Source organism: Dipodomys ordii, unplaced genomic scaffold (genome assembly GCF_000151885.1).
Source record: "Dipodomys ordii isolate 6190 unplaced genomic scaffold, Dord_2.0 Scaffold2, whole genome shotgun sequence".
NCBI lineage: Eukaryota > Metazoa > Chordata > Mammalia > Rodentia > Heteromyidae > Dipodomys > Dipodomys ordii.
Window position 1 is genome coordinate 12,575,813 of NW_012267218.1, and position 16,606 is coordinate 12,592,418.

General features: G+C 38.0%; 2 protein-coding genes across 3 annotated transcripts in view; one reads left to right on the forward strand and one right to left on the reverse strand.

The window, feature by feature from the left end:
* Positions 1 to 624: 624 nt before the first annotated feature.
* On the reverse strand, positions 625 to 8,300 carry Gpr65 (G protein-coupled receptor 65). 2 transcript variants are annotated; one of them, XM_013017080.1, is made up of 2 exons: positions 8,222 to 8,300; positions 625 to 3,176 (listed from the first exon to the last, which is right to left on the reverse strand). In XM_013017080.1, exon 2 carries the CDS (start codon positions 2,718 to 2,720, stop codon positions 1,710 to 1,712), a length of 1,011 nt encoding a protein of 336 aa, XP_012872534.1. In that variant the 5' UTR covers positions 2,721 to 3,176; positions 8,222 to 8,300; the 3' UTR covers positions 625 to 1,709. The 2 variants fall into 2 exon arrangements, with proteins under 2 accessions (XP_012872534.1, XP_012872543.1); XM_013017089.1 differs by lacking the exon at positions 8,222 to 8,300 and adding an exon at positions 7,184 to 7,250.
* A 7,502-nt stretch (positions 8,301 to 15,802) lies between these two features.
* Positions 15,803 to 16,606, forward strand: part of Galc (galactosylceramidase) — a 37,126-nt gene continuing 36,322 nt past the window's right edge. Inside the window, exon 1 of the mRNA XM_013013394.1 lies at positions 15,803 to 16,600. Within this exon, the coding sequence (XP_012868848.1) occupies positions 16,435 to 16,600 (166 nt within the window). The 5' untranslated portion in view covers positions 15,803 to 16,434. The remainder of the gene's footprint in view (positions 16,601 to 16,606) is intronic.

Sequence of the window (16,606 nt, forward strand, 5' to 3'; positions counted from 1 at the left end):
CTATTCTGAGAGAAAAGACAGGTTGCTAGAAGTTTTGGTGACTGACTCAATTGGACACTAATCCTATAACAACTAAATCAATGTTTTGCTGCTTTCACTGATGAATGAGAACATGGGTGTTAAAGTGGCCCAGATTTGTACTGGCCATGTCTGTTTTCATAGCCAATCAAAACAATTGAATCAGCTTATTATTATCTATATTATTAATTATATTCCCAGAGGTGTTGGTTAAAAAAATAACTCCCTGACAAGTCTAGCAGTTATACTGAACAACTCTTCATGCATATGTTTTTGTTAATCATATTCTTAAAAAGTCATTTCTGGAGGGAATTCAGGATTCTTGGCCTCAAGATCTATCTTCTGTTTCAGCCAGTGGTGCATCCTGGGGTCGTGCTCTTAATTTGACTTTCCATATGTGGGCCCAGTCGTTTCTGAATCTTTTACCTTTAAGCATATTCAACTTACATACTGCCAATAATTTACCAGTAATTAATCAAATAGCTCATATTATTTTAATTACGCTGCAGTTGCATGCTATATCTCTAGTACCTAAGTGTTGTGTGGGTATGTCTCAGAATGTAGACAGCTTATTAATTTTCTAAAGACGTCATGAACAACAGCATGTGAAGAATAAAGAATGTACCAAAGCAAGGTGGCTTTTTATTATATACACATTGTCCCAGAAGACCTAAGTGGAAATTTTCCTAAGTGGAAAATTACTATCATTTATTCATGAACTGATTTTTCACTAGTGAAAGGATATTAATGTTTCTTCTTATCAGGGTTCTCAGGAGCACACCAGTCAGCATCAAGATATTTGTTATCTGATCATTTGTGGAGGAGTTAAAAGGATAAGAAAGAGGTGAAATGGAAGGAAAAAGAGGAAAGATTAGGATAAAAATCTTAAGAAAAATGTTTATCTGGTTCTTACTTAATGAGGCTGGACAATTTCTACAATGAAGAAACAAATAGTGTACTTACACTTCCCAACTTCTCTACGTTCAAAATTAAACCTCTGAATATAAATTTTGCTATCACTATTTATCTGAATATAAGTCTGATAATTTCAACTTTCATATACTCAACTATAATTTAAAACCCAAAAAAAGCTCAGATCTTATTCACTTTTTCATCTTATATAGAAATCTCCCAAGCTTGGTGGCAAAGGTTCTGAATGAATGGAAACTTCATGAAGGTACCAGAGACAATGCCTTTTGTAAACCCTGTTGTTAATGTAACCCTTTGTATGAGGAGTAGGTTCAATAAACATTAGTGAATGATAATATTAGAAGCAGTATTTAGTAACTCAGGTTTCTGGACACAGATAAATATCAGTGATAGAACTGATAGGTGACAACCTGAAATACAGAAGCTAACCATAAAGAGAAAGCAAGAAACATCATAAAACCAGAGATGCTACTGATTTAAAAATGAACAGTCCTATACAGCTTACTAGCTCGGAAGAATTGTACCACAGATTCAATGATGGATAACATTAATGGCACTGATTCAAAGCCACTAAGAAAATACTAAATTTTGCTTCATCTACCTCATTAATAAGTGAAAGAACTGTACAATATACATTACAAATATTTCCATTGAACAAGACTGAAACATTGACTTAGAACACCTAATCCTTTTCAACATGGGATTTTGATTACATCACACCACACACCCTTAATCTCTCCCATCCCTCAAAATCCTTTATTCTATTCTAGGACTTCTAATTGCATGGTATCTCTTGTAGATGTAGAAAGCGTGTGTTTCCTTTGTCTTTGTGCTCTACTATGTCTACAAGCACAGGACTTTAAGATATTCCACATATCTGATCTTCCTGTCTCTGTGACAAAACAGTACAGGATTGGATCAGCAACACAGTTTAAACTAGTTAATGCTACAGTGATTCTGTACATTGTAAAAGTCTGCTTTCCAGACTTGTGGTCATCAAAATTCACTTCCCGTTCCAAAATGCAGCGAATCAGCACCATCACATGAAAGGGAGTAAAGCACAGGACAAAGGTCAGTGTGATGCTAATGAGCAGTTTTATGATTCTTACTTTTTCACTGTTTTCTGTGGCTTGATTGTGCCGCACAGCTTGGTAGACTTTCTGGTTGCAAACCATGATGGTAGCCAAAGGTATTACATACCCCGTGCATGTCCTGAACAGGTTGAGGTTGATCTGCCACTTCTCCAATGGATATTTGTCATAACATAAAGTGAAGTTAGACTTCTCGGCATCGCAATATTCAACACTTGTCTCATCTTTCCATAAAATGACTGCATTAAAGATGGACTCTAATATCCAGACAGACAGGCTGACCATGAAGGCGAACCTTCTTGTCCGTAGAAAAGTAAACTTCAGAGGGTAGACGACTGCTAAGTAACGATCGATGGCGATGCAGGTGAGAAAAGCCGTGCTGCTGTAGAAATTCAAGTACATCAAAAAGGCACTGCCTTTGCACAGGGCAGGGGAGAAAGTCCAGTTGTCTTTATTCCAAGTATAATCAATCCACAGAGGCAGAGTTAATGCATAGAGCAAATCTGACAGTGATAAACTGAAGAGGTAAATTCCTAGTTCATTTGCCTTCTTTGCCTGCAGGAAAGACACACCGAGAGACCCAATATTGGCAGGAATGCCAACTATAATCACAAATGTGTAAACAATTGGGAACAAATAGTGATCTAGTTCATGTTGCTCTTCAACACACGTGCTGTTCATGGCTTCTTTTTGTGGTGGCAATTTACATTAGTTCTTAGAAGGTACCCAGGAAAGCAAGGCTTACCTTGTTATCATTTGACAACCTCAATTTCTGATTTACTGAGATTTCTTTTTTTTATTATTCAATTTTCTTTTGGTTTCTAATGTTCTAGTCAATTCATCAACACTTTTAAAGGGTGGGCAAAGGGAAGTTTTCTCCAAATCAATCTTGTGGATGTGACAATCCAGGCTCTGGGCGGTTGGCTAAAGTGAATTCAATGAGCAGGATTCTGCATGTTCGTTGTCACTGAATGCTGACAAATCGCCAGGGTCAGCTGGGGTACCCCTTAGCTTCCATAGAGAATTGGGCCAATTTCTCTCCTTCAGTCTCACAGGAGATTGGGAAATTCATGTAAATATGAACAGGTAAGGCTTTATCTTCAGAGTTTGACACAACATTTTAAGATGTCTTTGTTTCTGTAATGAGAGATGAGCTAGAATAGGTTAGATGTTTTCAAGACACAGAATCTCATAACAATTAAGATTTTGGAGCAGTGTTTTATTTATTAAATTGTTGAAAATGTTTTAAGTTACAATAAAGGTATGTAAAGTGGAGAAAATTACTTAGTTGACTTCAGTAAATAAAAATCAAGATGAGATATTTCACCTAACTCAAAGAAGAATTTCCCCCTGGATGTTGGATTAGAGAGGATATTTCTCATCAGGCAAAGCTATTCTAGCAGTTAAGGTAGAAAATTCAAGTGGGGCCTCCTCATGAGGTAGGTGGTTTATCGAGTAGGGATCTTCAAGGAAAAAATTGGTAAGAGCATGAGGCAGGGCATCAGAACTGCTCCCTTTAAGTTCTGTTGAACTCCAAGCACAGAAGACCTGCCTGCACAGAACATGAGAACTATGTCCAGAATCTAGTTCATTCTTAAAACAAAATAGAGAACTAGAAGGTCTTTAGACCTTCTAATGTTATTGCACCCAGAGTTATGAATAAGGTGTGAGAGCCTTTTAAAGTGAAAGACCACTTTCTAAAGAAGAAAAGAAGTGTGATGGAAAAAGGAAGTGTTAGATGAAGGGGATAAGCAGAAAAGCTGTGCTCATTCAGGAGGCACTTGGCTGGCCTACAGGAAAGGGAACTTCTGGATCACAGAACTGAGGCACAAAGTTGGATCTATACAGGTAGGAAGGGGTCATTTGCTATCACATACACACTGGGATTCAGGATCTTCTGTCTCCTAGGAAGAGGCAAATCAGAAGATAACATAAAATCTCGACAGATGTTAGCAGACAGCAGAGAAAAGTTAGCCAGTTCCTTACATAGTTTTGCCCACTTCAAGGAAACGAATGTGCTCGACTTCATTAGTCATCAAGGAAATGCACAACCACAATGAAATACCATCACACACCCCAGAAGACCTAAAATGGAGGAAAGGCAAAAAAAACCAAATGTTGGTAAAAATGCAGACTACTGGGGCTCAGAGATACTGTTGATTGGGAAAGTATTTATGCTAATGCATATCATATAACAATTTTACTTCTAGGTATATGCTTTCTAAAAATATTTACATATGTTTGTTAAACAACACATACCAGAATCAGAATGTCCACAGTAGCACTATTTGCAGTATCTGCTATCTCTAATGCCCCTTAGCAGTAGCAAAGATAATTGTGGTATATGAATGTAAGTGAACTCTATGCATCAGTGAAAATGAACACATTATTGCCACATGCACTGACCTGTTTAGAAGCTCACAGATGTAAAGCCGAGTGAAGGAAATCATATGAAGCTATTCTGAGTATGCTCTGCTTGCTGAAATTTATCAAGTTGTATGTTTAGCACGAATATACTCCATTTATATATGATGACCAAAATATACAAAGAGTACATGCATTCATCTGCATAAATATTACAACTATAAAGTAAAAAACTGGAGCTAAAAGATTGTATGGGTTAGGATGCAAAGCATCTTGGCAAAGAAACAATATCTATTTGATATGCAGATAGAGTACATATGCCTTGCTTAGAAGTATGACTTTACTTCTCCCCTCATATAAAAGTCAACTCAGAAAACCCAACTAAGCAAATGATTTAATTATTAAATCATCATATAATTAAATCTATTAGTTAAATTTAATCATTAAATAATTTATTTAATGATTACAGAGATACATTTACCAAAGATATGTTTATTGCCTAAAGCAAGTGAATTCTATGCACCTGGAAGAAAGAAATACAAATTTTCCCTTCAGCAAGCATTCCTCAGCTTAGGTTGCCAAGAATCCCAAGAAGTATGACTTTCTTAAAAGAGAGAGAGAGAGGAGAGAGGGAGGGAGGGAGAGAAGGAGAGAGAGAGGGAGAGAGAATACAACATGGGAGCTTGAGTAGAAATAAGAAATTAAAAAAGGGCTGGGAAGGTGGCTCAGTGGTAGAGCGCTTGCCTTGCATGCCTGAGGCCCTGGGTTCAATTCCTCAGCATCACATAAGCAAAAAGAAAAAAGCCGGAAGTGGCGCTGTGGCTCAAGTGGTAGAGCGCTAGCCTTGAGCTGAAGAGCTGAGGGACAGCGCCCAGACCCAGAGTTCAGGCCCCACGACTGCACCCAAAAAAAATCTTAAAAAAAAAGAAATTAAAAAAAAACTAGATCCAGATAGATTTTGAGATTAAATATAGTAGATATGGAACACAAAATAAGTGTGCTTAGTATGTTTAAAGAAAAAGAATAGGGAATGTGAGCAGAAGAGGAAGGAGCAAGAGCATATAAAAAAGTGATCATGCATATTTAAAAATATTAACATATACTTTCTAGAAGTAAAAAAATGCAATAAATGCTTTTGAAATAAACAGATTAGTTCCAACTGAGGAAAGACTTGGTGTGCTACAAAATAGAATTAAAGAAATAACCAAATATCAATGTTTACTATATGAGAAAGCCAAGCTCAGATTTCATGTCAAAAGTGCACTTAGCTGGGTGCACTTGACTCATGACTATAATTCTAAAAACTCAGAGAAGTCCACTAGAGTCCATCTCCAAACTAAGCAGTGGGTGGAGGCTGTGTCTGCCTCAGAGGGATTCATAAATCCTTACATTTATGAAGCCCGTCAGTCCTAGATGGGATTAACGGCAAATTAAAATAGAAATCTAAAGACATATTTACAACCAAACAGAAACTAAGCAAAAAAAGACTTGGAAATGATGGATTGCCTACAAAAGAAAAAAAAGTGATAAAAGTCTATCAACAGCAGAAGGCAGAAGATTACTATTTTCAAGTTGCTAAGAAATTATGTCATCCTAGGATTATTCCCAAATAGAACTAAATTGTAAGGACCAGAGGGGAAAAAAAAACTAGACATTTTCATACAAATCACTACTGAGAAAATGTGCTCCCATTCTTGATTTAACACAAAGGGTAAGTTTTTTTATGGGTAAAAGTTAGATCTCATTTATAAATATAGATGCAAACATATACAGGTTTATATGCATTTATAATACAAACATTAACTGAAGTATGGTAAATGCAGGGAGTATTCCAATGGCCTAACTCCTTTAAACAAGTTGTTATTACAATGTAACAAAATGCATAACAGGAAGCTGTAATTTGAGGCTCAGAAGTGAAATCAAGGAGAAGGGGTGGATGAATAAAGAGAGAAAGGGTGGAGAATTCAGTCACAATATTCAATGTATCTATATCTATATATCTATATCCATAGATATATAGATAATGGAGCTAGGAAAATTGAGGGGATGGATGGGGTTGGGAGAGATAGAGGAGAATAATAAAAAGATATTTTACTCATCAGCTGATATGTTGAATTGAAATCCTTTGTACAACTACATAAAGACAATTTCAAAAATAAATAAAAAGCAACATCTCATCTAAAGGCTGTAACAAAACAGGTAAAGAATGCTATGGCAAAGTGTGAGATACACAACGGATTAAGAAAGCTTCTGAGGATGGATGGACTCCTCTCATAAATGCTCAACATCACCTCTACAACAAGGCCTATGCAGCTAGAGACAACACTGAACAGCGACAGTGTCCCGAGAGAATGAACAAGCAGGTGCCACTTCCTCCTTTGCCCGTGTTATGCACTATGTGTGCTTTTTAAAATCGCTAACAAAGTAAGAGAGAAAAATGATTTTAGGAAGGATGTTTAAAGTTCTCAGTGGAATGAATTTCTTTAGCTGCTGAGATCATCTCTTGCCTTGCCCAAAACCACCACGGACTGAATGGTTTGGTGAAGCAGGGTCCTGGCTGTTGCATCACAGGGTCAGTAGAAGCTTGCGATTATGAGCCTGCATTCTGTCAACAATGATAAAGGCTCTCAATAGCTACTGAAGGATCTATGACCCGTATGTTTCTTCTCTTCAGTTCCAGTTTCCAAACGTGTAGGTTAGCACCCACGTCATAGGGTTGATGTGGAGGTTAAAGAAGACGACCCACACAGCAAAGAATCCAGCACAGGGAAAACTTTTACCATATAGTAGTGGTTCCTGTTGAGTCAATGACAGTCAGTAATGTGTTGTTCTGTGGCTGTCTGCTACATTTCCTGGAAGGAGCTTATCTTTGACCATTTGGGCAGAGCACTCAGTGTGATTTCTGTAGTAACACCTTACACTGATACTACTGGTTATATATAATACTCCATAATTTAATGGGCATGGATCTTAAAATTCAGAGGAACAGGTAACAACTCCTATTATACATGCTATCTTTTCAAATATCACTTTGGTGACTTTAATCAAATTTTAATAAAAAATGTATTTAAAACCAGCACTAAGAAATTTGGATCCTTTCTATGCTTCTTGTAATTTTTATTAACCGAATGTCCTCCATCAAAGATATTCTATAGTATCTTAAAGCATCTCTAATCTTAGCCAGCTCTAAAAAATAATACAAATCACTGATGACACATAGAAATGGCCTTCCTATACTGTTCTAAAAAAGAAAAATGCTTTCATTTACCAGTTTATTAGCTACTTATCAAGCCTCTCTGTTTCAGACATTGTGATAGTGGCTTAGAAACTTATGATCACAATCAGTACTTATTGATATTGGAAACATCATTTCCAATTTTACATTTCTTGATAGGTATAAAAATTATTTTTGTAGATTATTGTACCGAAGAGCAAAACAGTGCTAGAGAGATTTGTAGCTAAGAGATGGTTGATTTCTTCCTAAATCACGCAGCTTGCCAATATACCATTTCCTGAGAAGGATGTGGAGGACAAGCATCCTCCTTTTGTATATCCATAGTTTTACCTAACTCGCTCTAAATTTAAATTTTGACATCCTTTTACCACTGACAAAGTGGAGGAAACCATGTGTCTTCCTCATTTCTTTTCCTTTCTCATCAGGCGCGGTATTTCAACACTTACACAGCCTAAACCAGCGAAGATGCCATGATCATTCTCTTCAATTCTAGTTTCCACATGGGTATGTTAGCAACCATAAGCATGGCAAAGAAGTCTCTCCACTTTTAAGCCTTATTGAATGTTTCTAATCTTCTACTTACTTGTTTCTTGGAGTGATGGTTTTGTTGACCGGGGAGCCTGATAAATCGGCTTGCATCAAGAAAAGAAACCAGCATTGTGAAGGGGGCAGGAAATTGCACTCACACTTCGTCACGAACCAAGGAGGAAGCTGAACCTTCGTGAGAAGCCTCACACTGACCAAGTTTGAAGGAAAGGGAGTCTCTTAAATTATTTGTAACCCTTTTAATTGGTCATTTACTGCAGTACTTTTTATGTCCTTTTTCTCTTTACATCTTTATTACAAATACATTAGACATGTTTTTCTTAACAGACTCTAGACTCAATCATTGTCTATCAGATCATCAGGACATTATAGAGGGAAATGGATAGGACTTGGCTATTACTCAAAGAGGAAACTATCAAGTGAAGGAGGGCTATTCAATTATAAGCAGGATGCAATGGAAATGCAGATAAGGACTCTAAAAAATGTAATGTACAAGTAGAGTAAGATGAGTTTGCTTGGATATGTGAGATAGGGCAGGATATTGTAGATGAAGTCAAGGTGATCAATTTCCTGGCAACAAGACATAAGAGGAAGAATGGGGGTTGGGTGATTTATAGTGGATATTGTGTGGTTTAATAGCAGTATGAGAATGGAGTTTGGAGGAGGTTAAGGTGACCAACTTTGTAGTCCTATGGTTTTTCCTTTTGAGGGATTATTTGGCTCAGCTATATAATATTGGAGAACCATTTTCTCTTTTATTTTGCCCTAAAGCCCGTTGAACAAGTTGGATTAGGCAAATAATTGTATGAACCTTGAAATTTCACTTGAGAATAATATAGGTATTTTAAAAAACTCTTGCAGTGATTTGACAAGTTAAAATTTATTGCTAGGTCTATAAGTGGTTTAATACAAAGTGAAATGAGCACCTAGAACTTCATACTTTTGAAATGTAAAAAGGTAGACATTAGTCTTCAAATGTGTCATCACAAATTTTTATTTAAATTGAGGGTAGACTATTACTTTACAAGGCAGGAATTGACTTGGGATGGATTTTTTGTTTTTTTTGGGGGGTCCAGTCGTGGGGTCTGAACTCGGCCTGGGTGCTGTCCTGCAGCTCTTCAGCTCAAGGCTAGCACTCTACCACTTCAGCCACAGCACCACTTCTGGCTTTTTTCCCCCCTGCATATGTGGTGGTGAGGAATCAAACCCAGGGCCTCATGCATGCAAGGCAAGCGCTCTACCACTGAGCCACCTTCCCAGCCCATTGGGATGGAAATTTTAAGCTTAATTTTAGACTTAATTGGCTGTGTGTTTGTAAAGAAAGTAAAGGTTGATACTGGTGGTTTGGCTTTACCCAGGGATAGGAAAGGAGAACTTGTGATATAACCAAGATCTTTCCATTTTGGAGTTAGTCAGGGTATGAAGAATATCAACGTTTCTGAACTTTTTAAAAAATTTTATTTTATTGTGAAGACGCTGTACATTAGCTTACATGAGTAAGGTAATGAGTACATTTCTTGTTGGGCATTGTTACCCACTCCTGAAACTTTTTTTTGTAGGTCTTTCTTGACAAGAATAAAATGTAACACATTTAACCAGGTGCTGGTGGCTTGTGCCTGTAAACTTAGCTACTAAAGAGGTTGAGATCTGAGGACTGTAGTTCAAAACCAGCCCAGCCAGAAGCATAGTATGGCTCAAGTGGTAGAGTGCCACTTGAGCAAAAAGGACAAGTGAGAGTGTGAGAGTCTTGGGTTCAAGTACCAGTAATGGCAGAAAAGAAGTGTAAAATACCCAAGAGTTTGCAAAGTATATAGTAACTTAAAATTCAAATAGGGTATTATTGAAATGATGAAGAATTAATACACAATATGGAAGTTTAGTAACAAAACTTCTAAACATTTACAAACATGAAAGTAATGGCTTTAGTTTACTCATGACTACAATCCAAACTTTTCATTTTTTACTTGTTTTTTTTCACATCTGCTTCCCTGTAGTTTCTATTTATGGGTGTTTCATGACTCACACAGCATCTTGTTTTATCTACATAGACTCTACTTCTGCTTTTAGGGAAAAAAAGTATTTTTATACTAATAGGAAATACCTATGTATTTTGCTGTTCAAAAAAAAAAGGATGTAGTTAAAGAACACAAGAAATACAACTAAACTTTAACTTCCCTTTATTAAACAGGAGAAAAATTATGACTAACCTACTATAAAAATGTGATAATTTCACACCAGAAGAAATCTAGCAGCTGGTTTCAAATTGGCTTCTTGGGTAGCCCAGAAAAAATTCGTAGTGCTACATCTCTTTTTTAATTTTTAATTATAACATTGATGAATAGATGGGCATTTCAGAGCTCAGAAGCCCAGTGACATCTGATCAGGTTAAAGGTAAGACCAGACTAATTTTCAGCTGTTCAGATCATGGGCATTATGGAGTCTATCTTCTTGTCCATTCAGTTTTCTAGTAGGCATCAGACTTTGGTCATCAGCAGGGCACTGGGCTGCACACAGGAACAGAGGAAAAGAGTGTGGATCTGCCTGGTTCCAACTTCTCCACAGGGCAGACAGAGCTGGGGTCCCGTTCTGCTGATGAACGGTCCTTTGTGTGGCCACATCCTCTGTCTGGCGCAATTTCACTTGTGAAAGCATCTAAATAGGAGAGATTTTGAAATACTACATTCTTCTCAGCCTCATTTCTTTGTACCCAGCCCTCACATTCAGTGAACCATTTTGTATAGAGAGGACATTCTTGACCAGAAGTTAGGAAAAGGGAAAAGAGCATTATGTGGGTTTAGAGTTGCAAAAGTTGGAAGCAACCGAGTGGAATAGAAAAGTCTGAGGCAAGCTGGGTGCCGGTGACTCACACCTGTAATCCTAGATACTCAGGAGGCTGAGATCTGAGGATCATGGTTCAAAGCCAGCCCGGGCAGGAATGGCCGTGAAACTCTTATCTCTAATAAACCACTCAGAAAACTGGAAGTGGCACTGTATCTCAAGTGGTAGGGTGCTAGCCTTGAGCTGACGAGCTGAAGGACAGTGCCCAGGCCCAGAGTTCAGGCCCCACGACCCACCAAAAAAAAAAAAAAAGAATAAAAAAAGAAAATCCTCAACAAAATGCAGTAAATAAAATTCAACAAGAAATTAAAAGGATCATTTACTATGATCATGTGAGATTTATTCTGGAAATACAAATGTAGTTTGATAGACAGAAATCTATGAATGTAATCTGCCACATTCTATTGCCCCAAGAGATGTAGGAATTTATATGATAGATTCACATTCTTTTGTGATAAAACATTCAATAAATTAGGTGTAGAATGAATGTTCTTCAATATGACAAAGGCCATATATAATAAGCCTACAGCAGCAGCACTGTAAGTGGTAAAAATTTGAAAATTTCTCCTTAAAATCAGCAATAAAATAAAGATGCCTACTACTGTCAGTTCTATTCAACATAGTAGTGCAGTGCTGACCAGAGCAACGAGGCAAGAGAAAAACACATAAAAGGCATCCAACTGGAATTGATGACTTAAATTGTCCCTTTTGGCAGATAACATGGCCATCCATATAAGAAACTCTAAAAATTCTCCACAAACCTGTTAGAACCAGTAAATAAGTTCAGTAAAGTAATAAAACATAAAAGCAACAACAAAAACCCATACAGCATCTATGTACTAACAATAAACTATCTGCAAAAAGGTTAAGTGAATAATTCCATTTACAATAGCAGCAAATAAATTCTAAATGAACTTTAAATGTAGGAATAAAGTAAAACCAAATGATGAAAGAACTGAACATGGAAAATTATGAAACATTAATGACACTATTAAAGGTATAAATAAATGAAAAATATCCTATTGGTGGGTTGAAATATTATTTCTTTGTGAAAATGTCCAAATCACCCCAAACTATCTACAGATGTAATGCCACTCAAAATCCTGATAACATTTTTTTCACAGACATTAAAAAACATCCTAAAATGTGTATGGGACCACAAAAGACTCTAAACAGCAAAGGCAATCTTGAGCAAAGAGAACAAAGCCTGAAGAATCACACTATCTTACTTCAAAATCTACTGCAAATTTGTAATAATCAAAATGACTTGAAACTAACATAGAAACTCACAGAGACCAGTATAGCAGACTGGAGTGCCCAGAAATAAGTTGCTGCATTTCCTATCAGTTGATTTTTGACGAAAGTACTATGGGCATACAATGACAAGGACAATGTCTTGAATAAGTAATATTAAGAAACTGGGTATTTACATGCATAAAATTAAACTCTTTTCTCATACCTTATAAAGATAAATCTAAAATTAAGTGAAACTTAAATGAAATACTTGAACTTATATAACTACTAGAAGACTTGGAGGAAAAATTTGCTGACAACGGAATGGACAATATGTTTCTGACCATGATCTTAAAGATGTACAGACAGGAGAAATGAAACAAGGCAGATGGGAGCTTAAATAAAAAGCTAAAACGCATATGTGTGTCTGGGTGCCGGTGGTTCATGCCTGTAATCCTAGCTACTCAAGAGGCTGAGATATGAGGATCCCAGTTCAAAGCCAGCTCAAGCAGGAAAATCTGTGAAACTCTTATCTTGAATAAAGCCCTAGAAAACTGGAAGTGGCACTGTGGCTCAAGGGGTTGAGCACTAGCCTTGAGCTCAGGGACAGCACCCAGGCCCAGAGTTCAAGCCCCATGACTGACCACCCCCCCCAAAAAAAGCATATGCTTATTCATGGAAGTTATCAACAGAATAAAGAGACAACTTATAAAATGAGAGAAAATAACCATATATCTAAGGGACTAACATCTATCTATATATACACATACATATATACACATCTATACATACATATACATATAATCAACATCACATGTCACCAGGGACATGCAAATTAGAATTGCAATTTTTTTGAGATGTGATTTCATGTCTGATGGAATGGCTATTATCAAAGAGAGGGAAGATATAAATTGATACAGCCATATGAAAAACTACAAGGAATTCTCAAAACAAATTAACAATGGAACTGCCATATGATACAGCAATACTTCTACTGGGAATGTATCCAAATGAAGTAGAATCAGCTTTGTGAGAAAAACTCTTTTCTGCCAAAGTAGTGTGCTTCTTTTTGTTAATCTTGAGAAAACTTTTTCTCATGGGCTCTGCTTTGGCTAGGTGGATTGGCTCTTCTTAATTACATATTAGTTACATCCTTTTCCTGAGTACTTTATTAAAACATCTTGTTAGAAGCTCCTAGAATTTTAATTGCATCCTATTAATTAAGACACATCTTTTTTTTTGCAGATTGTGAACCCGAGCTCAGCCAATAAGAGCAGAGGGGCAGGGTCTGTTGGGTTAGGGATAAAAAGGTTCCCTCCCTGTTCTGTGTGTTGGCTTGACAGATTTTTAGTTGATAGTGCACGCTTCTGCAGAAGTAAATTTTACTTTGTCAAGTTCCTTTACAGCTGGTGTCCTTATTCCTGTGTGACACTCCAACATCCCATGCTATTTCTAACAATTTGTTAAAGAGATATTTGCACCACCACACACATTGCTGCAATATCCACAGCTATTAGTATATCATTGGATGAACATATATATATATATATATATATATATATATAAATGAATGCTATTTAGATGTAAGAAGTCAGGGAAATTTTCCCTCTGTGATAACATAGACAAATCTGGTGGACATCAAAAACAAGGCACAGAAAGACAAATGCTGCAGTTATATGAAGAATTTAAGAGTTGAACACACAAAAGTAGAAATTAAGATTTGTGGTTATCAGCAATTGGGGGTAAAGATGTTTTTGGGAGATAAGATCAAAAGATACAAACTTTGTTACGTGGGAGAATTAAGTTCAAGAGAACTATTGTATAGCAGGGTGATGGCTAAAAGTTATTGTATTCCTGAAAATTACTGAGAGTAAACTTTTAAGTGTTCTTACTACAAAAATAGGGGGGACAATTCCTATGTTAAGTATCCCAATTTAGCCAATCCATAATGTATATATGCTATTGGGTCATGCATGACCCAATTAAAGATATTTGTCAATTAAAGATTAACTTAAGAAAGAAGAAAATTGGACATACAAAGAGACATCAGTTATCTGCACAGAAGAAAGTTATCTGCACATTTATAAACTAAGGAGAGAGACTTCAGGAGACACCAAACTTATACTCTCTTCTTGGACTTCTAGCTTTCAGTGAGAAATGCCATTCAGTCTGTGGTATGTTGACATACAGCTACAGCAAATCACAGAGACACTTATCTGTCACTGAAATCATGTGATCTTTGCATACTGAAAACAATTCAAATTAATCCAAATTCAGCTGTTTCATATGCACAAAATACACTCAAAGAAATATGAAGAGCACAAAATGAATGTTCATGTTGAATACAGTAAAATGACGTTTTAGATATTTGTGGTTAAATAAAATATACCTAAAAGTTAACTACATGTTTCCTACTTTAATGTAGTTACTAGAAAATTTTAAATTGGTTATGCATTTTGCATTATATTTCTGTTGGACAGGATTGTACTAGGTATTTAAAAAAAGATCTTCAGGGCTGAGATTGTAGCTCACTGGGAGATTGCTTGCTTAGCAAGTGTAGACTCTGGGTTCTGTCTCCAGCACCACTCACACCAGACCCACACACAAAATTTCTTAAACTGTCAGTTTCTTTATGCCTAGGTCCTTGGAAGCTTGGTGGACTCCTAATGGGTATTGAGAATCCAAAGGGGAATGAACATCTCACAAGTACAATAGAGGAGGATCGCAAACTTTCTTTGCAGTTCCATCCTCCAAGTAAACCCACTCAGTAACAATTACTGATAGGTTTTGAAGTGGGGAGAATGCACATACAGAGGCTGAGAATTCTTTGCTATGATCTCATTAGCAAATGAGTGGTTAGAACTACGTAGGTGTGAATGTCTCAAGATTCTTTGCTGTAGGCAACAGAAACTATCTGTGGTTACCCTGGACAGAAAATTAATGACTTGGTGAGCATTCAGGAGATGACACAGGACTGAGGAAGCAGCATCAAGCACTGGAACCAGGATTATTGAATTGGTTAGAGTCAGGATCAAAAGACAGCTAGGTCACCCTGCTTGGGCCTTCAGACTGGGATGATACTGTTGACTCTGTTGTGCTGGGCTCTTGAGGTCGCCTCGGATGGGTTTTCTGCGTGGCTGCCTCCTCTCCATTCTGTTAGGGTTCCATCTCAGCTTCTAGTACATTGGTGACCTTTCCAAGTTGAAGATGCAGATTCAAGTAACTGGCTGATAGAGATAGTCACTGTGAAAACTTTTGCTGCTTGATAGTAAAAGAGGGAGGGTCTGGCTCCTTTATTCATGAAGGAGGCGGACTTGCTGAAGGGGAATCAGCTGCGTTAGATCTGGGTTTGGGTGATTATAGACCAAAAACAAAAGAGCAAACAAGAACACAAACAACCCAAAACGCCAAAGCAAAACCAACAAAAAAAAATTCTTATAAAACCCCAAAACATACACTAAAAAATTTATACAGATTCATACTTTAAATAACAAAAAATACAGACTAACATAAAGAGAAGAATAATCCATTTATCTTTTTGTTCCTAATGGCCTTACATGTGGAAAGAGAAGTACATTCAAAGCTTTATGTGTCCTGCCTTCTGCTCCTTTGCTGGGGGTGGGGGGGTCCCCTGAGTGGGTGGCTGTCAATGTTGCCCTGGTACAGATGGTCACTTACTGTGTGGTGTTGGGTACTCTGAGCGAGGAATGACCAAAACTTGACTGCCTATGATGCACTGCATCGGTCTCTCCTTTACAAATGGACAGCCTCAACTCCAGAGGTGAACCGCCTTAGTCATAATTGCCTAGTAGGTGGTGGGGAGAAGTTCGTCTTGCTCTGCCGTTCAGCGGCACGTGGTGGGTGCACCCCAAGACTGGAGTAGGTCATGGTGGGGCCACGCATGGCTCTGATCCTCAGGGGGACCTGGGCTATCTACCATGCTCCATGTTCCATCAGCTGAAGACCAGCGGGGTGGCTTAGAAACCGAGTACACGTGAAGGCCCACGTCAACCCGATCACTCGCAACCCAACTAAAGGAAAAACCAGATTCCACCCCTCCCCATACATCCTCGGGCTACACGGGGCCCGTAGTCAAAATGGCGGCGTGGGCGTCAGCCACCTCCTGCCCTTTTCCATCATGGCGGCGGCCTGACCCGCCTCCCCAGGCGCTGGAGTCATATGACCCACACAATGGCTGTGAGCCCACGGGAGGCTTCCCGGCAACGCCGAATCCAAGACATGACAGCCGCCGCGGGTTCGGCGGGCCGCGCCGCGGTGCCTCTGCTGCTGTGCGCGCTGCTGGCGCCCGGCGGCGCGTACGTGCTGGACGACTCCGACGGGCTGGGCCTGG